General features: G+C 33.4%; 1 protein-coding gene across 3 annotated transcripts in view; it reads right to left on the reverse strand.

Annotated features, from left to right (window-relative positions):
- Nucleotides 1-12,737, reverse strand: part of LOC113115650 (sodium/hydrogen exchanger 1-like) — a 35,438-nt gene extending 22,701 nt beyond the window's left edge. For 2 of the 3 annotated variants that reach the window (XR_003293922.1, XM_026283179.1), the window contains exon 1: nt 11,757-12,737. Coding sequence is in view for 1 of the 3 variants with exons in the window: in XM_026283179.1 (XP_026138964.1) it covers nt 11,757-11,997 (241 nt within the window). In the remaining 2 variants the exon portion in view is untranslated. The remainder of the gene's footprint in view (nt 1-11,756) is intronic. The other variant, XM_026283180.1, reaches the window with a different exon arrangement.
- Nucleotides 12,738-22,726: the final 9,989 nt, after the last annotated feature.

Here is a 22,726-nt window from a genome sequence, read left to right on the forward strand (position 1 = left end):
AAAATAAAATAAAACAGAATCACAGAAAATAAATGATAAAATAACTCCAGACTTCTCTGCCTTATTTTCACTTGTTGGAAACAAAATATAATAAATAAATAGCTTCTCCTTAGTTTATGAACATGATATAGTAAACAAATCATCAAAAAAAAAAAAAAGAATTATAAATAAAATAATATTAACAACTTTAGTTTCACTTGTTTATAAAAAGTATATAATATACAAATACATCAAAAACGGCATAACCTAAATGAATAAATAAATCAATTTAGTTTAGTTTAGCTCGATTATTAAAATGACATAAAATTGAATAAATAATTTGGCTTGGTTTCACTTATTTAAAAAAACAACAACAACAAATAACTACAATAAACTAGGATAACTAAAATAATAATATATAAACCAAACAAATAAATAAAAACAATTTCTGCTTTGTTTCACTGCATTATCAAAATAAAAATAAAATAATAATAATAATAAAAAAAACAAAAAAAAAACGAAGCACTTCAATTTTAATTGACTGCATGCATTATCAAAGTTGCCACATGGCTATTTAATACAAACAAGGTTTAGTAGAAGATCTACATTATATCATGATAGGGTTACCCTGATAAGAGCAGTCCCTAAAGCAGGGTTGTATAAAAATACACAAAGGACTGACAGCAACAGAGTCAGAATCCTTCAGCTATTGTGAGGTGTTTTGACCTTCACGTTGGCACCGTCCCCTCAAACAGACAACAATGAGCCACCAGCAGAATTATTCAGAGCCCAGGGTGACATGTGGAGAGACGAGAAAACAGCGTGAACATGCTACCTGCGTTCAGTGCGCCAAAACACACTGAACACATCCAATTAAATACACTCGTTAGGACAGAACAAATGTCAACATCTCACTGCTACAGAAATGAAGCCTTCATGCAAGCTGTGATCTAAATAACTCATTGACTTCACATGTTCTTGCTTTTTTAAACATCTTTGTGTCTTGAAGTGGCAAGAGAACAGAGTTAATAGCTGGAGAGAAGAGCAAAATAAGAAAAGATGGATGAGAGGGCCCAGAAAGTACATTTTCTAGCAATATCTTTTTCCCAGCTGTCCACTTTTAATTAAGGTTTCTTGCCCCGAAACAGCCATTATTTGCCCTTACAACCTTGAAATTAATGAAAATAATGTTCTGTAACTTTAAGACAACTGTATGCAAATTGATGAACTATGCAATGCATCTAAAACGTCTGCACAAAATGTTCACTTAAAAAAAACGTGTAAAAGTTATCTGATCCAGTGTTCGTTTTTGGTTATTATTAAAAAAATTTAAGAGAATAACATTTTATTTACACATTAAATGGTTTATTTACCTTTATAAGGAAAACACTGAACCATTCAGTGAATTTCATTCATATTCCGACTCATCGGCTTGCTTATGTAATCGATGCATTATTAACATAATTATTACTGAATTTGATCTTTTAATATTACTGTTTTAAATATATTAAGGCACTTTAAGTGTTTTTACAATGTTTGTTGCACTGTTTAATGATTGAAATATAGTTGCAGGTGCTTAATATAGATAACTTGCATTTTGTTCACATACCTTTGTTTTATTATTTTGAGAGTCGATCTAAATATTTGTGGCTGTGAAACAGATGGGATATTGATAGGCTTATGCTGTAGTTCTATGGATGTTTTACCCTCCAGGTCTTCGAGCTATCAATACTCAAAAACAATGACGGTTTACAGAGTTTTAATAATGTTAACTAAAACAAACCTGTGTTGATGAAGATACAAAAACATGAGTACAAAACAAATAAAATTTTAACAAGGTGTTTATAATAACCTCAACTCAAAGTTCAGTGAAATTGAAACTACATGCACGTGGGAAATGTGACATTAAAGGGTTAGTTCACCCAAAAATGCAAATGCTGTCAGTAATTACCCTTCCTCATGCCGTACCAGACATTTTACACCTTCAGAACACAAATTAAGATTTTTTGATGATAACGTATCATGCATGTATCAGATGATTAAAAACATGCCATTCTGGGAAATATGATATTTCTAATTGACCATTTTATTATTATAATATAAATAAAAAATATTTACAAAAAAAATTAAATAAAAAAATTATAAAATAAAATGGGCTAAGTTGCACGTAAGAAGAACATAATTAAAAAACTAAATTGTAAAAAATATTTCTGCTTTGTTTTTATATATATATATATATATATATATATATATATATAAAATGCAAATTAAATTAAATTAATGTATCATGCATGAATCAGATGATTAAAAACATGTCATTTTGTAAAATATGGCATTTCTTATTGAACATTTTTTTTTATATATAAATAAATAATTTTATTAAAATAAAATAATACAATAAAATGGGCTTAGTTGAACTTAAAAACAACATAACTAACAAACAAAACTTTTATAATTTGTACTGCTTTATAATATATATATATATATATATATATATATATGGTTATAAAAAATAAATTAAATACAAAGTAAATTAAATTAAATTAAATTAAATTTGGCTAAGTAAATAAATAAATAAATAACCAAGTCACGGTTACAGTAAAGATCGTGAGCGATATTCAGTTTGTGTCTGTCACATGACAAACAACTGAAAGTCTTGAAAAAGGTGCAGCAGGGAATCAGGAGGCAATGGCCTAATCATTTCTGCTTCTCATTATTTATCTTTGGCCTGAATATTCACTGCTATGATACCTCAAAGAAAGATGTGAGATGTTTCCAAACCTCTTTTAATATCAGTTCAGACTAGACATCTACCAGTTTGACTTTCTTGAGGCAAATTTCTTGAGATAAAGAACTGAGAAACATTAGATTAGATAAGATTCAACTTTATTGTCATTATGCAGAGTACAAGTACAGAGCTAATGAAACGCAGTTAGCATCTAACCAGAAGTGCAAGAATATAGTGTTTTATATACATATGAGTGCAGAGTAAGTGAAGCTATGATTTACACAATGTACAGTGGAGTTGCTATACACAGTATTAAGCAGAGTATGTACAGAATATAAATAGGAATGCAATGTAGGGATTATATGTACATTATAAACAGCAGCAACGTAAGTGGTAATAAATACAGTTGGATGTGTGTGCAATAGTATTGTTAAACAATGTATTCTATGCAAAATAACAATAGTGCAATCATATTTTTATAGAAATAGTTTACGGTGCTTTGTACAGTAACAACTTTAGACAGTTTACAGTGTAATATCTTGAACAATGTGCAGTCTGTGCAATATATGAGTAGTGTAATACATGTATGTAAAGTACTGTGACCAGTGTGGTAAGAGAGGGGGAGCAGGTTAGATTGGTGGTGTGGCGGTCAGAAGTGTCACAGCCTCGGGGAAGAAGCTCTCGTGTGTGAAAGCGTAGGCTCCTGTAACACCTGCAGGATGGAGGGAGGGTGAAGAGTCCTTGGTTAGGGAGAGAGGCATCCTTGATGAGGTTTCTTGCCCTGCCCAGACAGCGCTTGTGATAAATGTTCTCGATGGATGTTAACTGTATGCCGGTGATCCGTTGAGCAGTTTTCACCACCCGCTGGAGTGCCTTGCGGTCAGATGCTGAGCAACTGCTGTACCACACTGAAATGCAGTTTGTGAGTATGCTCTCAATGGTACAGCGGTAGAATTCAGCAAGGATCCTGGGACTCAGGTGAACTTTCTTAAGGCTCTGTAAAAGAAGTAAAGGTGCTGCTGTGTGTTTCTGACCGGGGTGTAGGTGTTAAGGGGCAAGGTGAGGTCATCAGAGATGTGGACTGCCAAGGAACTTGAAACTCGACACACGCTCCGTTGATGTATTTGGGTGTGTGTTCATGACTCCTAGTCTGCCTGAAGTTCATAATGATCTTCTTTGTCTTCTGGGTGTTTAGTTCCAGATTGTTGGTTGTTGGTTGAATTGAAGTGTTCCTCTGGCCAGTTTGGGCAGGCAGATACCCTTCTTCAGGTTGGCTCTGGATGATATGTAAGCCTCACGGTCTCTGGCTTTGAGCAGGAGGCGGACCTCTGTTCATCCAGGGCTTCTGATTGGGGAAATGTTTAATTTTTGTGTTTGTGGTCACTCTGCCCAAACATCTGTAGATGTGCTCCAGGAGTGTCAATGTTAATCTGAGATTTTGTGTTGACCTGGGCAGCAAACTCACTCCAGTCTGTGTGCTGGAATTGATGTTGTAGAGTGGAGTCAGCACCTTCCAGCCAGATTTTAACAGTTCTCATTGAAGGTTTCACACATTTGATGACCGGGGTATACTTGGGGAACAAAGAGAGGAGGTCAGACTGACCCAGGTGAGGGAGGTGGGTGACTTTGTAGGCATCAGTCACATTAGTATTTCCGTGGTCAAATGTTTTATGTCCCCATGTAGTTCAGGAGACATTGTGGTGGAATTAAGAGAGAACAGATCTTAAAGTGCAGTGATTAAATTCCCCAGCAACAATAAAGGCTCGGTGGTAGATAGAATGGCCTTCACTTGATAATCAGGAACTCCAGATGACAGAGTCTGTGCATCATGAATTGTTTACATAAATGCATACTCCACCACCCTTGTTACACAATCCAGGACAAAACAATACAGACTGAATCAGCGTAAGGTCATACGAACAGCACGCTAAACCTACAAAACATTATACCTGTAAACCATTCTGTAACTGAATCCCAATAAAACTGAACATCGTAAGAGACCAGATCATTTGTCTAGTGTAACTAGTTCATAACAGATCTGCAGACCACAAGCGAAATTTTTACTCTTCAAACTTGTCTTGATGATTGTTTACATTAAAAAGCAGGTTTTTTGAATCTAGCATGAAAGCGGAATAAATAAATAAATAAATAAATAAATAAATAAATAAAAGATAGCTTTAAACAGCATTTCTCATTTTGGCTTCACAAATAATTAATTATACAACCAATCCAACCAAAAGCAAAGAGAGCTGTTGTTTTATTCTGTTGCTCTCCCCCTTAAAAAAAATCCAGGGAAGTTCCTAAATGTCTAGAAAATGTCTGATCTAAAGAAGACAATGCATGCATACACACAAATACAACTATAACAATACAAAAAAAATAAAAATAAATTTAGAATTGCTGTTAAAACATTTCAAAACAGAACGAAGCACAAAACCAGACTGGTGTAGCAGTATTTGCATTCACGTACTTCTGTAGAACTCTCTAGACTCAAAATGCATCTTTTGCATGCTAATCTACTGTACTAAGCACTAAATGTGTGATTTCATAAGCATTTCCATGCCACTTACAAAAGCCCTTTAGGAAACATTAGACTGCAATAACCTGCCGGCGATAGAGCGAACGCTCCTGACAGCCCATAATTACAAGCAGCAAAGTCATCATGACTGCCTCTGCAAACCAGCAGCGATGGACACGTACAGAATGATAAATACAGCTCGTGGCGGGAAGATTTTTGCTGTATCATGTAGCACATATAGACCGCAGTATCAGCGGACAGGACTTCTTTACATTTTAACTTGTAAGAGTGATAAAGAAACAGATGTTTCTATAGACAGGCTTTCAGAAGCATGCTATCTAAAGGGTGTTTGCTTGTACAACAGGCTATTCTTCACTGCAGAGCTGCTGTTAAAGTGTGTCGCATGGGCAGGTCAGTCACTTTAGCCTGACAGCAAAACATTCAAGGTTTCTGTGTTTGGTTTCTGCTGAAATCCCAAAGATTTGCTTACTTCGGTTAATGATTTGCATGACACAAAACCTCATAACCAAGGTAAAAGCACACTCGAGGTTGTGTGTGTGTCGGCAATTAAAACAAGAGTGCTCAATATATAAATATGTGTCAATGAGTGAATCTCACGAAAACATGCTCAAACCTCAAAATCAAAAGTAAAACTACATAGAGAAGGTATAAAGTTTATTTTCAAGCCCCTTATAATTAAATTGAATTAAACACATTTCCTAAGCAAATTTTCATTACTGGATTACTGCAGTAAAGTTTGTTTGTTTATACAGTATGCATTACATTTTGTATAGTTTTTGTAATTTCAAATATTTTTTACTTTTTATTTTATATATTATCTGATTCCTATTATTCTTAATGATGGTGATTCTTCTTACTGTACGTCCATATTTTTTATTTAAATATGCATAAATTAAAAACATGCATTTTATCTATATTACAGTGAGGAATTGTGAGATTTCTTGCATTACAATAATGAGAATTGGGGGGGCTCAAAAAATCCTAATGTTAATAAAAACTAACATTATGTTTTTAAAGCAAGTAGACCGTAGCATGAAATATGATCTAGACATGTTTCTGACCAGCTTTGTGAGACTAGTAATATAATAATAATAGTAGTAGTAGTCGAAAGACATTTCTTGTAGAACGTGCTACTCCAATAATCTTTGTTTTACATGCAACTGTGAAAATATATTTTTACATTGTGATCATATTAATTTTTCAAACAGTATGCATTCACCAAATTAAAAATCTGGCAAGTTCAAGTTAGTTAAACTGTGGAAATGTTAATAGCAGCTATTTTAATAATTACTTTTGTGGTTGAATGCCACATTCAAAAATATTAAAGTGAATAATGATGCATATTTTAAGCATTTAAATAAATAAAATAAAATAATATAATTAAATATTTTAAATTAACATTATCTAACGTGGCACATCAAAAATACATTTTATTTTTATTTTCTTGATTCAAGTGAAACTTTTACAGTGCCAGTTTCACCTACAAAGACTTTCCAATTACTTTTCCAATTGAACAGAATCTATCTATACAACCGTCCTCAGCCGACCTCTTTATTCCGGACAGAAAACCCTCGTTAGTGGGTATCGCTGCTGCAGATTCACGGAGAACGCTCTCAAGGGCACGGTGAAATCTGCAGACTGCTCTCGTCGCCAGGCATTCAGCTGCAGTGAAACACACGGCTGCCCGTGGGGAGTGTGATAATGAGAGCAGCCTGGCAGGAGACGAGGGACGAGAAACCTCCAGAGAGCTCGGGGGCATGTCGGATCTCTCTGTCTGCACCAGGACTCCTCTAAAGGTCTAAGGCTGGGTTGATATATAGTGTGCATGGGTAGAAATATGCCATTTTGCTTTATCATTAACTCACGTATTAGAGCTGCATGCATCTGCATTTAAAACTTCAAAGCAATAAGGCTTTTCTATTTTATTTTTCATTGAGTTGAGTCTATAGATGTTGGATCAGTGAGTTACATTTCTGGCTTGGCAGATGGAACAGGCTAAGCAAACATCTGGCATGTAAATCTGAGGGGTAAACAGGCAAGAAATGCAAAAGAGACGCAGCAGCAGTCAGCTCTCATTCACATGCTACGCTCCTCTGATTACAGGGTCACTAAAGGTGTTCGTAACGGCTGTGCCAATGAGTCACATTGATCCTGGCCACAAGTGAACAGCCTGTCGAGGAAAAAAAACAGCATCATCTCAGTGAGAGACTGGGACTGGCTGCCAGGTGACTAATCTGCATGTTTTTATCACTGACAACAACTGTTACTAGGATAGAAACTAGCAGAGAAAAATGTGTAATCATTTTCTAAATAAAAATGAAAAATGTGGGTTTGCAGAGCATAGGGCTGTGCAATTAAATGCATGCGATTGTCATGTGCATCTCATCAGTAAAGCAGGTGCTAATCTCAATCACGTGCTCATGTTCTCCGCTCACAAGCTACACAACATCACGTTCATAATCGCAGAAGAATTGCATTCGATTAACTCCACAGCCTTAGCAGAGAAAAAAACATGTATACTTATGCTCACCAGGGCTGTATTTATTTGATTAAAAAAACGAAAAACAAAACTGTAAAAATCTTACATATTGTGACAAATTCTTAAAATTTGAAACAACTGATTTCTATTTGAATATACTGTCAAATGTAATTTATTCCTGTGAATTAACGCTGAATTTTCAACATGATTCCTTCAGTCTTCAGTGTCACATGATTTCAGAAATCATTCTAATATGATGATTTACAGCTCAACTTGCTCAAGAAACATTTCTGATTATGTGGAAACCGTGAAGGGCAAAGGTCAAATCTTGAGTGTCTGCCAGCAAGGTTCAAATAATTGGTTTCCATTAATACTGATAAGAGTAAACACAAACTACTAATCAACAAGTCCTGACCAACATCAGCTGATCACCCATCAACAGATGGCTAACATTTGTATAATAAAAATTCAGCACCTCTGCATGCATATGCATGAGCTACAAGTGCAACTGGCCCAACAGAATCTAAAAGATCTGAAAAGGATAATGAAAGCATTTAGAGACCAGATGATTTGGATGTTTGCTGTCCTCTTCACCCTCTGTTTGCTCTGAAAGAGAAGCGGATGTGCTGTAATCTCTCAGAGCGCTAATCAGCGGATCAAACTAACGAGTGGTCTGATCAAAACACTGATTCAAGCAGACATTACACAACAGCCTAAACCAGTTTCACACTCTGAGGTCATGGGAGATTAGTTCACACAGAACAGTTTAGAGGTAGCATGTAATGAATCAATTAAAGGAGAGAAAGGATAGAATAAACAGTGGACAAATAAGTCAGATAACAAAGTGACAGCTGAATTCTGAGATGTTTATTTGTAAATATGTTGACTTATTTTTTCATCTGATATTTACAGACAATATTTAAATACTTTAGCTACAACAGTGCCGTGTTAAAATATGGCAGGGATTTTTTAATTATTTTATTTTATTTTTAATTTAGCCAAACCCCTTTGACGTTAAATCTCAGGGGGACTTCAAGTAAATATTTTAAGATAACATTCACATGTTCACCATTATCTCACATAGTCACATGCTTATAAACAAATGAAATGTTTATTGGAGTTAAATTTTGATTTTAAAATGACTTTTTTTATTTCTATTAGTTCTTTATTATTATCATTTATCAATTAATTAATTAAATATGTATTCTGTTTTTAGGATTTAATGAAATATTAGCTTTTCATCAACTAATTATCCCCTTAAATCCATTAGTTTGGAAAACCCAGGCTTAAATAAATGATATATTCATTGGAAGCTTTCACTAAATGCATTCATCAAAGAAATTGTGTTTGGTCCACTAATGCATTTAACGGGCACATTTTCAGCATAATGGTATAAGTGGCTGCTTTCCCAGTTATTAAAGTTGAAGATTTCCACATGATCTCTTGTGGAGCTGAAACCTGAATTACTGCTCTCCCAAACAACACCACAAACATCACCAGAGCAATTAATGAAATCTGAACCCATCTGACAACACTTCATTCAAACTGTTCTGATGTATTTGGATTAACTCCATGTATCTGTATCTGTTTGCTTAGCTATAAATGAGCCCTACTGTATGAACTACTTCTCGCCGTCTTCAGGCTGTGAGACTTGGCACTCATTCCCCATGATGAGCATTTATTAATAATGAACGGAGTCTGAAACATTAATGCTTAACCCTGGCAGAGGCGCCAATTCATTTGGACAGATGAGATGTAAACACTGTGAATGACAATGATAATGTCAACCAGCAGAGGAGCCAGACTGAACACAGCGTGAGAGACCAGACAACCAGTACATGCAGAGGATTTGATAAAAACAATCAGACAAAGCCAAACCAAAAACATCATTCAGTCGCAGAGTCAAAGGGATTAGGACTGATGTATTAATTAATCAATAAATAATGTCAAATAAAAAAAGCTCTTAAAGCAAGTGAACAATCACAAGGACGAGCCAAAAACTTAAAAGGGAATAAGAACTAAATGTATCTTCCTCAAATAAACCTATAGTATGACTTCATAAGGTTTATAATATAATATTGTAGTGCATGAGTTTTGAGGACTAATTTATTATTGACAGCTGTGTTTGCTATGCACCGTTGCTCAGAAAAAATATTTGTCACATTTGCAAGTGTAATACTGCTAGGTAAAAATCTTGCAAGTTAATAATTACTTACATTTGTGTTTCACCCTCACATAAACCTAAGACTTTAGAGATTTCATTATATGTAATATTTTTGCTCATAAGACTTCTGGACTAATTTATGATTGACATGCTATGAGCAGTCCAGAAAAAATCTGGATGAAGATTATTAAGATTAAAATCCATGCATTGCATACATGCATAAATAAATACCATAAAGGTTTGGGATAACAACTGACGGATAAATGAACTGAATTTGTGGCTGAACTAAAGCTTTAAAATAAAAATTTTTAGCTTTAACAGCCACTGAAAATGCTGCCAGGGCATGTAAAAAACTTAGCAAATAATAACTTACATTTGACTTCAGAACATTTATATAGTGCATAAGTCTTCTGGACTAATTTATGAATGACAGATGAGCTAACTGTCGCACAGAAAAGATCCGGGTGAAGATTTTTCAGAATAAATAAATAAATCCCAGAGTACAACACAAGAGGGAAGTAAATGACAGAAAAGAAACATCATTTTAACGTTGAGCAGAAAGAAAATCAAACAATTTTGAACTGACAATGAATTTACACTCCTGCTGGGAATGAGAATTGAGCTGTCAACAAAACAACAAGCAGACGGCTTCAGACTCAGCAGTCAGAAAACTAGAACAGTCACAGCTAATAAACTGAAATGAGAAGAAAGTGTGCAACTCATCTACCCTCGTCTCCAACATCCTCCTCTCTTTTTGCATCACACGTCTGCTGTATTTCCCCAAAACTTCACCATTCTCTGTTTCCACTGACAACAATCGTCACATTATGCACTATCCGCCTCATAACCCACTCAATATGTATAACATGATTTAATACACCATATAACACCCACATCTTATCAAAACAATGCTTCATTGTCCCACTAAGCGTTTAATTACACCGGCCCGGTGCAGTCAGTACTCTCCGGTCAGTATGTACTGTAATTAGCAAGTACGTCAGGCGTCTAATTGACACTGTTGGGTATCATCAACAGCAAGCATGGAGGATTCTCAGGTTACCACTGTTCTATTCTCAATGCCATGATGCACGCCTAAAATACAAGAGCTGATTGGCTGACGCTGCACAGCTGCCAGGCATTCCATTGGTCACTTTACATGTCAGTCTTCCGGAATAAACAGACAGTTCTTGTCCAGATAAACTGCAAACTGGACCAGACTTTATGCTGACATCAACACCAAAAACTGTTCTGATGACTGTGCAACTTCATCACCGCGTGAAACTGAATATTTTGGGAAGAGCTTAATTTAAAGGTCTCTCTCTGGGTCAAAGATTTAATCACATTAAATGCATTTAGTGATATAACTCACACATAAGATAACGTACACCAAATAATACATAACATTATATTTTAATACAGTATATTACACGTCAAAAATATTTTATCGATTTAGGTTTTAAATACCATCGCATAGTTGATCACACAAAATATGAAAAAGCCACTGAAGATGGAAATAAACGCTATTATACCATATTATTTTTTATATTATAATGTATGTGTACTATCAGTCAGATAGATAGATAGATAGATATTTTTTGTTTTCGTGAAAGAAGCTCCACAGTGCAACAGAATGACAGCGACAGAACAAAAACACATAATAAAAGAATAAAAAATACAAACAAGCAAGGAATAACAATATATGAATTGACAATTGTATGTGCAGTTATACTACAATAGACAGTTTTGTATGTACAACTTATGTGCATTATGTACAAATTTGAGGTGTAGACTAAATATGTGTGTTAGATAAATAGATAACTGTCACTGAATACAATAATGCATACGTGCATAATATAAACATACTCACCCAGTTTCATGAGTGAAGCCAGCAGAACCCATAAAGAGATCTCAAAGGGGAGCCTTACATGATCGTAACCAAAAGACAGAACCGGGAAGTTCTTCTTGGACTGAGGAGTGAGAGTGTGGTTCCCTTGATCCTGGGGCCCGGGGTCCAGACTGTCGGAGCACTTCCCCTGATTGGGGCCAATGTCTGGAGAGCCGGAGCCCACCAGGAGCCCCAAGACCAGGATGAACATCTTCAGCTCCATGATAGAAGATCAAGAGCAAGCAAGTCTCTCCAGATACACGATATTATCTGAACAAGTCTGTCAGTTTTTTAACTAGCTCTGGTTTTAATCTACTGGGTAACGTTAACCCCTGGATCATTTTCTGACCTCTGAATTCTGAAAGGCTTTTGGGTTCCTGGCTTGAGTAAAGCACTCTCCAGGTGAAGACACTGCAAACCAGGATATATAGACAAATAAATGTGTATATACCTGCATATAAAGCCGGAAATTTAAGCGGGTATCCACGCTTAACTCTGAGGAGATTCGCTGAAGGCGTTCATAACACTGTAAGGTCCATCATCATCATCATCACCTCAGAAACCGCGTGATAAAAGGACACTCAATGACAACCTCAAGACACTCCTAATCGATAACAGTCAGTCCTCAAATCATGTTTTCCTAATATTGGTCGTTTTTATCTTCTAGTAACATCGGAACCTGCAGTGCTGTCCCGATCCAGACGACGAGGAAAAGTCGCTTGAACTACGGATGACTTTGCTGAATTCGCGGCAGCGTCACGCGAGCTCCTCAGTGCTCCTTAAAGAACTTATACGATGTCATTTAGCGCGAACACTAAATGTTTCACACACACCGGCTGCTTTTTCCATGTCTGCAGTGCGTGATGCAGAGCAAATATACGTAGCGCTCTTAAAACACACCCTTTGGGCAGGTTTTTGCAATTCTATGGGAGGGGTCTCTTTATCGGACAGCAGCGGCATCCAGCGGAGAGGAGGAGGGTCGCGGGGTTTTGACCGTTGGGGTTGCCAGATCACGTATTTTCCCGCCGGATTTGAATTTTAAAAAAATCATAATTAATAATAAATAATTTAAATAAATCTGAATCATATGAATTTCTTTCTTCGATGGAACACACTGAAAAATGGTCATCAAAAAAAAAAAAAACACAGTATATATATATATATATATATATATATATATATATATATATATATATATATATACACACACACACACACACACACACACACACAATCGCGCACACACGCTAGATAGTTTTAGATAATTGTGAAAAATGTTTCACGTCTATTATTTGAATGGTTTTTCAGAAAAAAAAAAGATTTTGCTAATCACAAAAAAGCTTTCAGATAGGTACTTTTATGCTATTTTAAGGAGCCATTTTTGAAATTTTGAGCTTGAAAGCTTTAGTCCCCATTGAGTTCCATTATATGGCAAAGAGTGCCCAGAAATCAGAAATCAGTCAAAAGTTAGAAAGAGCTTTATTGCCAAGTACGTTAATATATATTATTCGAGAAACCCACATGTCCTGCCACAGTTGAAATGTGTAGCATTTAGGCTGCACCTGGCAACAATGTTGATCAGGTTAAGTCTTTAATTTTTTTTTCTTTTATATATATATATATATATATATATATATATATATATATATATACATATATATATATATATATACATATATATATATATATATATATATATATATATATATATATCAATAAATGCTAAATAATAAAAATAAATAAATAAATAAATATGTTTAATCTGAAATCACTGTCTTTCTTTGGTTTGTGTTGAGTTTTTGGTATCGGTTTGAATACTTCAAGCAGATCTGGCAACCCCTCTTGTCGTGACAGGATGATTCAGTCAATTCAACAAACTCTGGTTTATTGTTCCCTCCTAATCCATTGTTAGTCATACACTAGCTGTGCTGCTTTCCAAGAACCGGTGAGGTTCCCTCCCTCGATCCTGTTTGTCCATCACAGTTTCACTGCTTAGAGCCGACTGTCCTTCAGTCTCGACTGAAGGGGACTCAACAGATCCAGAAAACTGCAATGCAGCTCGGCACACAGCCAGGAATGTGCATTTTGCGTCTAATTACTGTTATTGGATCTAAGTTATATGACAAAGTGTTTTTAAATGAAACCAAGTGAACTAACATGCACCAAAATAGCCATGTGCGACTACCTAGTAGTTTCTCCATCTCCTTGCTGATGCTGACCTGACTGGAACCAAGTAAACAACACAGATAACCATAATCATGAGGGAAAAGAAGTTAAAATGACTCGCTGGGGTACAAAAGATCTACTGTATCATGCATTTACAGGCATTGTTTTTATTTGGCATCATTAGACACAATTTCTTTTGGCCACACATGTAACCTATTCACACAGATTGAATAATGAACTGACTGTCTCTTATACATAGCCTATATCTTTGTAAAAATAAAACATGTTCTGTTTTAATGTAAGCTAAACAGGACATCATTGTTAGATGTAAAATGCATATATATATATATATATATATATATATATATATATATATATATATATATATATATATATATATATATATATATATATATATATATATATATATATATATGCATTTTTTTTTTCAGTTCAAAAACATTAAAAATAGTAATAGTAATATATATAAAAATTACTATTTTTTATGTTTTTGAAAGAAGTTTCTTCTGCTCATCAAGCCTGCATTTACTTGATCAAAAATACAGAAAAAACATTAATATTGTGAAATATTATTACAACTTAAAATTATAGTTTTCTATTTGAATATACTTAAAAAAAAAAATGTACATGTAACATCAAGTTGATCGCATGATCATTTAGAAATCATTCTAATATTCTGATTTATTATGAGTGTTGGAAACAGTTCTGCTGTCTAATATATTTGATCAATAAAAGGATCAAACTGCATTTATAAAAAAAAACAAAAAATTATAATATATATTATAATAATATATTTTCTTTCCTATCACTTTTTATCAATTTAACACATCCTTGGTGAATAAATGTATTGATTTTATTTAAAAAGAAGAAAAAAAAAATTACTGACCCCACATTGCTGACCAGTAGTGTATATTGTTATTACAAAATATTTATATTTTTAAAACATAGCTTCTTTTTTTTATTCATCAAAGTATCCGTAAAAAAGTATCAAATGATCTGAAAAAATATTAAGCAGCAGAACTGTTTCCAACTTTGATAATGAATCATCATATTAGAATGATTTCTAAAGGATCATGTGATAATGATCCTAAAAATTCAGCTTCGCATCACAGAAATAAATGATCATTTAAAGTATAATACATTTAAAAACAATTATTTTAAATTGTAATAATATATCACAATATTACTGTTTTTTCTGTATTTTTGATCAAATAAATGCAGGCTTGATGAGCAGAAGAAACTTCTTTCAAAAACATTAAAAATAGTAATGTTTCCAAACTTTTGGTCTGTACTGTATATATATATATATATATATATATATATATATATATATATATATATATGTGTGTGTGTGTGTGTGTGTGTGTGTGTGTGTGTGTGTGTGTGTGTGGAATGAAATTACCTTGTATAATACACCGTAACAGCGCTTTATAATTTTAAAAACATTCATTTTGAATCATACTTGCATACTTTATAATTTGATCTTGTGCACCGTGCAAAAATATAACTGAGCTCGTGTTCAGTCGACAAACAGTAGACCTCTTGACCTGAACATTTAAGAGTTTTCTCTGCATCCTGCAATCGTCTGTTTTCTGTTGTGGCTGCTTGAGCTTTTCATGAGCTGAAATACTTTCCCCGCGATGCCAAGCTGCATCAAACACAGGACATAAATAGACACAAGCTGGTCAGAGAAAAAACATGCAGGTTTTATTGAGTCTTAAATGCATGCTGGGTTTATTCTTGCGACTTGATTATTATATTGAATTCAAAGTCTAAGAGGTCTTACATTGTGACCCAGAATGTCAAAGGAATGGCAAAACAATCCTAACCTTACATTACAGGAAAAACTGGAACATAGTTAACAAGGTTTTTAACCGTTAACTAAAACTAAAACCTTTTCATTATGTTTTAAAAATAAAATTATAAAAATAAGATCAAATAGAATAAATATTTACTGAAATATTAAAACAAGATCTCATCAAATCAAACATTTAATTATATAATATTAAATACTAAATTTACTTTTAAAAGTAAAATCTTAAAAATGTCATTACTTGAAAGGTAAAAAAATATATATTAACTGAAATATTAAAAATAAAATATTAAATGAAACAGTTAATACAAAATATGATAAAATAAAAAAACTTAGAAGATAAAAAAAATAAAAATAATATAGTAAAATATGAAATTAAAATATAAAAAATACTTTTCTTATTATCGTTTAAAGTTAGAGTATTAAATAACTAAAAATGAAAACTATATAAACATTTTTGTTTTTTAAACTTAATCTAATAAAAACTAATCAAAATGACAAAAACAGAGAACAGAAAACTTGTAAAAAATGTAAAAATATAAAAAATATATATCATAGCATATCTGAAATAAGTAAAATTTTAGGTTGGTGGAGAAGAGAAATAACAATATTTTAAAAACAAACATGCAAATAAATAAACAAGCAACATTCACTCCATCCAGAGACCTGTAGTTAATATATTGCTATATTTTAATTGTTATTATTATTAAGTTAAAAACATTTTTTAGAGAGACATTGGATAGAAAAAATGTTTATATATTTTGTATTGTCAATGGTGAGAGAAAAAGTTGAAAATGTAAACTGCACAGTTTTGTGAATATAATAAAAAAAAAGTTGAGCACCAAGTCCTCAAGTTGCATTTTTGTAATACTCAAAAAAAAAAAAAGACAAAAAAGTCTTCTATTTCCAGAATCATGGAGGATTGAATGGAGATCCTTGGGAGAGAACAAACATCCATGTGACATTAGATACACTTTTAGAAAAAAAGGTACAAAAGATGTCACTGGGGCGGTACCTTTTCAAAAGTCATACCTTTGTAAAGAGTCCATACTGGTACCTTAAAGATACATATTAGTAGTGAACATATTAGTACCTAAAGAGAACATATCAGTACCTAAAGTGTACATATTCGTACCTAAAAGGTGTACCTTTTGCAAAGGTACCGCCCCAGTGACAGCTTTTGTACCTTTTTTTCTGAGGAACTTCTGAGGACTGTTACAGTGTGAGATTTGTGGATGTTTTGTCTTGCGTACTAATATCAGCTCACATGTCTATCATATCAAAACACTCATATATTTATCTTTGTTTTTGATCTTTTAAGCACTCGTGGTTTGAAAGTGTGGTTAAATCTTTTTTCTCACTAAGAACAAATATCGTGACTCACTTGCAAATAGAATTTACTGTAGATTGTGAAAAAGCAAACAAGCTTTGATTCAAGCTAAAACACTGACGTAAGAGCTGTAAACCATGACAGACCTTTTCCTCGTGACCCATATTGAGGTCAAATGGTTGTTTTGAAGTCACTGTTTTCCCCCGCAGTATTCTTGCAGTAAACACTGAATGGTTTGACTTTCTCCACCACTGCAGAAACAAAACCACAGAAGAAGACGGCGTCAAACATGCAGAAATAAAAAGCATCAGATCATAATATCCAGCACAAACATAGTTATTATTATATTAGGCTCCTAAAATAGTTACTATTTCATCCTGGATCAAAGAGAAGTGTTTTGATGACATCATGAGCAATTATGACAAATGTCACTTTAAATAAATGTCTCCGTCATTAACAAACAACATGATTATATTCATGGTGTAACGTCTGGACAAACATAACAGCACATATGCATTGATGTAATAGTTAATAACATTTAAATCTTCTTCAGAAACAAACTTTTTCTCAACCAGACCTGAATGTTTTTACTAATAATTTTTGAAAGTTTGCAGAAACAGTATGCTGAATGCATTGATAAATGTTTCAAATATTGTCACATGACCACATCATGCAGCATGTTTAATTCAGTGAGTAAAGCCTGATTTCTAAACATATTTTGCATTTTCCAAATCTTTTAAAAGTATGATCTACAAACTTGCGTGTTTACCAAGTTTGTTTATCACAATGGAAATAGAAGGATGCATTAAGTGCATTGCATTGTGGGATACAGTGTTTCATGCAGTGTGTATCAGCACTGTTATATGTTTTAGGTTCATATGCATGCATAAACTGTGACTTCACATATTGTGCACAGTGTATAACAAGTATAGTGTGGTAGCTTGATATTTCAAAGCCGAGAAAAGCGCTCGAAATAATAAAAAAATAAAAAAAAATAAAATAAAATTATACAAAATAAAAAGAACTGTGCCAAACTTTTAAAAATATATTAGAAGCAAAATTACCAAAATGTAATTTACAGAGCCCAATCAATTTACGCTAATGAAAATAATTTCATAACACTCATTGATACAGGCATGCTGTGTGTGTGTTTGTGTGTGTGTGTGTGTGTGTGTGTGTGTGTGTGTGTGTGTGTGTGTGTGTGTGTGTGTGTGTGTGTGTGTGAATTGTGATGTATTATCTTACACTCGTCAACCTCAGGTAGCTTCAAGTGAATTCAGGATTTATTGTCCTCCACTTTCCTTTTTAGCAGAGATTTGGTTCTGGATCTTCACTGCCCCATAAAAAGTACAGTGTAACTTTTTGTGTAATAGTGACACATGTTCATCAATAATGTGATGAACTGCATCTGTGGTTTATTGTGTGATATGTCAACCATATAAATCATCAAATACCAGCCGAGTCAAAAAAAAAAAAGAAGATCTTATGATCATCAAGGCTGCATTTATTTGATAAAAAAATACAGAAAAAAACAGTAATCTTGCAAAATGTTATTGCAATACAAAACAATGGTTTCTATTTTTATGTAATTTAAAATATTATTTATTTCTGTGATGTAAAGCTGAATTTCCATCATCATTACTCCCGTATAAAGTGTCACATGATCCTTAGGAAATCATTCTAATATGCTGATTTATCATTACAACTATTACTGTAATGTTGACAACAGTTGTGCTGCTAAATGTTTTTTTGTGTTTTTTTGGGAAACTGCAATATTTTTTCCACATTTTTTTTTTTTGATGAACAAAAAGTTCAAAAGAAAAGCATTTATTCCAAATATAAATCTTTTCTAAAAATATATTTGTTTTGCTCTCACTTCTTAACAATTCAACTGAATATAGGCCTAAGTTTTAATTCATTTATTTTTTTAAAGAAAAAAAAAGAATAAAGATTTTACTGACCCCAAACTTTTGAACGGTAGTGTATATTGTAAGATAATATTTATATTTTAAATAAATGTGAGTATTTAAGTGTGTGACCAATTTTTTTATATTACAGACTAAAAAGTAAATTCTGTAAAAAAATTGTCAGAAAAATTGTCAGAGAGATATATAGATATTATTATTATTTTTATATTATAATGTATATGTGTATATGTGTACTATCAGTCAGATAGATAGATAGATAGATAGATAGATAGATAGATAGATAGATAGATAGATAGATAGATAGATAGATAGATAGATAGATAGATAGATAGATAGATAGATAGATATGAACTGAAATGTGATGTGTGTGTTTGTCCAGCAGATGGCGCTGTTGACCTTTGGCCGCTGAATAATTGGTTCTAGTCAAATCAGCCACAATCACTTGGCTTTCTACGATCACGTGCTCCAAACCAGCGTGTATACCCCTGTTACTGACTACTTAATGACTGTAATGCTTCACTGTAGTGTTTAGTAACAGTTAGCAGAAAGTGTTCTTTGTTCCAGCAGTCGGACCTCCAGGGTGACCTGTAATACTCACCTTGTAATGATGACAGATGCCTGAAACACATCTGGTTCCTCAGGAAAGAGGAGGAGAAATACTTTGAAGTCTGGAAAACCTGCTGAAGAAGGGAGAAAGCTGCTCGGATCCTCTGTGTCACTACTGTTCAGAGATATTCAGGCTTGTGTAAAAACACCAGAAAAGATCTGCAGGAGCTTATCGCTTTATAAAAGAAGCAGCACAAACTGAAAAACTGTGAAATGTTACCAGATATCATTCTAGTATGTTGATTTTGCTGCTCAAGAAAACATTTCTGAAAACAGTATTTTTGTGATATAAATTAGTTTTTAAAGGGAGTCAAAAGAACAACTTGTATTGGGAATATAAATCTTTTGTATCATTACAAATCTATTTCCAGTCACTTTTGGTCTATTAAATGCATCCTCGCTTAATAAAAGAGTTATTTGCTTGACATAATATATAAATATAGAACATATAGTTAAATTATAAGTGTGTGTTTATAAGAATTTTACAACAGCTCTGTTTCATAATGCTGAAAAACTAACAAATCACAAACAGTTTAAAAAATAAAAATAAATATCTGTTTGCATTTTTGAAGATGTCCACTAGAGGGACCTTCCTGTCTGCAGATGATCCTTGAAATCAGCTTTGTGTGAATGTTAAAGAAATTAATATTTTATTTAATAACCATAATGTCATTCCAAATTCATATGCTATAGGAGAAATGTTTGAAAATCGTTTTTATTTTGGTCTTATTGACAAAGACAGCATGCATATATAATAAAAGCAGTCAATATATGAGTTCATCATGCACTATATTCCATCATGCATGTGTTATACCAGCACACTGAACACAGGACAGTAACGTGTGCAGGTTTCCTACATGTCTGAACCGCTTTAAACACGCTGAGTCACTGCTCAGATGCACATATATAATTCACACGTGGAAAAGCGGCTCGTCCATGTATTATTAAATGAAATAACCTCTCAATTAGAGCAGAAGGAGGACAGCATGTAAAACAGAAGGTATCTGGGATCTAGAAAATAAAGTGCAAACATGCTCTTTCATTGTCCTGAACAATGATAACAATTAACCTAAGAAGTGTATTTATAATCAACATTTTCTTTTTAATGAGCTTGTCCCAATGCATGATGGGATTGACCTCTTTACGAAGGATACTGTACATGCAGCAAGCCACAGATTTCAGGTATAAGTCGCATCAGTCCAAAAATACGTCATGATGAGGAAAAAACATTTATAAATCGCACTGGATTATAAGCTGCATTTATTTATTATCAAGAACCAAGAGAAAACATTACCGTCTCCAGCCGCCAGAGGGCGCTCTATGTCTTCAGTGAAGACTACAGGAGAACTGAGCAGGAAAGAGCGCCCTCTGGCGGCTGGAGACGGTAATGTGAACTCTTGGTTCATTTCTCTTGGTTCATGTCAAATTAATTTTGATAAATAAGTCGCACCTGACTATAAGTCGCAGGACCAGCCAAACTATGAAAAAAAGTGCGACTTATAGTCCGGAAAATACTGGAAACAGAAATACAGCATTGTTAAGATTTGGACAGCCATATACAATGCCTTCAAGTGTTGCCTATGTAGGCAGCTCACTAGCCTGACATCACAAGACGCTCTCGGGCCACAGATAAAAACAGTGCGACCGCAATCTAAACGCAGGCATCCTCTAAACATAGAAAGGCAGGTTTCTGTTTGTGGAGGTCGTGTGCTGAAGGGTGAAGCTGGTATTTAGAGACGTGTTTTATAAAGTTGAACACGGACGACGGGATCCCTGCCAGCTGTTTATGAGAGCGCTTCTCACAGAGTACAAGTGGAGCGAATGGTTTATAGGTAACCCAAATACTAATGAAACACAGTAAAGGCTTGTCTCTGTGTTTTACACTCTCAAACAGACCAAGAGCCTGACAGTCTGAAGGGAACAGAGACTAAAGGTTAACATGAACCGAGGAACTGTATTCATTAAACCTTTCATTTTCATTTATGTGGGAAAATCAGGTAAATGTGCATGTAAATGCTATTATTTATTTATTCTTCAAATCATCCTTTTACACTTATTAGGGAGATTTCAATGTAACTGTGATTACATATTGTAATATAAACATTACATTTACAAAATAAAAAATATTTAATTAAACCATACTGCATTTCTTAATTGTTTAAATTATTTTAAAAAAATGTATTCAATTATTATGTCTATTTATTTAAAATTATGTATAAAATTATATATATTTAGGGTTTCATTTATTTAATACAAATTATTTTAAAATATTTAAATTCATTTATTTATAAAAAAAAATTAAAATATATATTTTTAATAGTTTTAATTATTATAAATTATTTCATTAATTGTTTAAATATCATTAAATTGTACACACACAAATAAAAAAATTAGATTATTAATATACGATTAATAAAATATATAAACCTATATTTTTGATTATTATATTATATTATATTTCCATACGTGTGTATCTATCTATAAATACATACTACACACATATGTATATATATATAATATAATACACTAATATATATATATATATATATATATATATATATATATATATATATATATATATATGATAAATTAAATATTTATATTAAATATTTAAGTTTCAATTTATTTCATAAAAAGTATAAAAATTTTATTTCATTTCATTATTTTAACAGCTATATTTTGGACTATATTTTCTCATTTTAGAAGGTGAAGTGTGTCATTTATGCACCAGTAACATCATCATGGTTTTCAAACAGGGTCCCAGAACTCATTTCATAGTGCTGAATATGTCAGAAATGGCCAGATTGAGAACATTTAGACATTTCTATTTACTGAAATCCAGTGTGCAGCGCTGCGCATCGGTGAGGAAGTGTATGTGGCACGTGCATCCGAACGAACGGATGCGAGAGAAGACATGGCTTGCAGGGAACAGCAACACTGCGGCAGACAAACATGACAGATATAAATACTGCATGAGAAGCCCTCGTGACCAAATCAGTGCAGCTGCCTCACTGCATTTATTATTCCTCTGATGCATGAAATATGCTTCTGAATGCACTTATTATATGTGATTCCTGAGTGCCTCCAG

The sequence above is a fragment of the Carassius auratus genome, chromosome 16 (genome assembly GCF_003368295.1).
Source record: "Carassius auratus strain Wakin chromosome 16, ASM336829v1, whole genome shotgun sequence".
NCBI classification, from domain to species: Eukaryota; Metazoa; Chordata; class Actinopteri; order Cypriniformes; family Cyprinidae; genus Carassius; species Carassius auratus.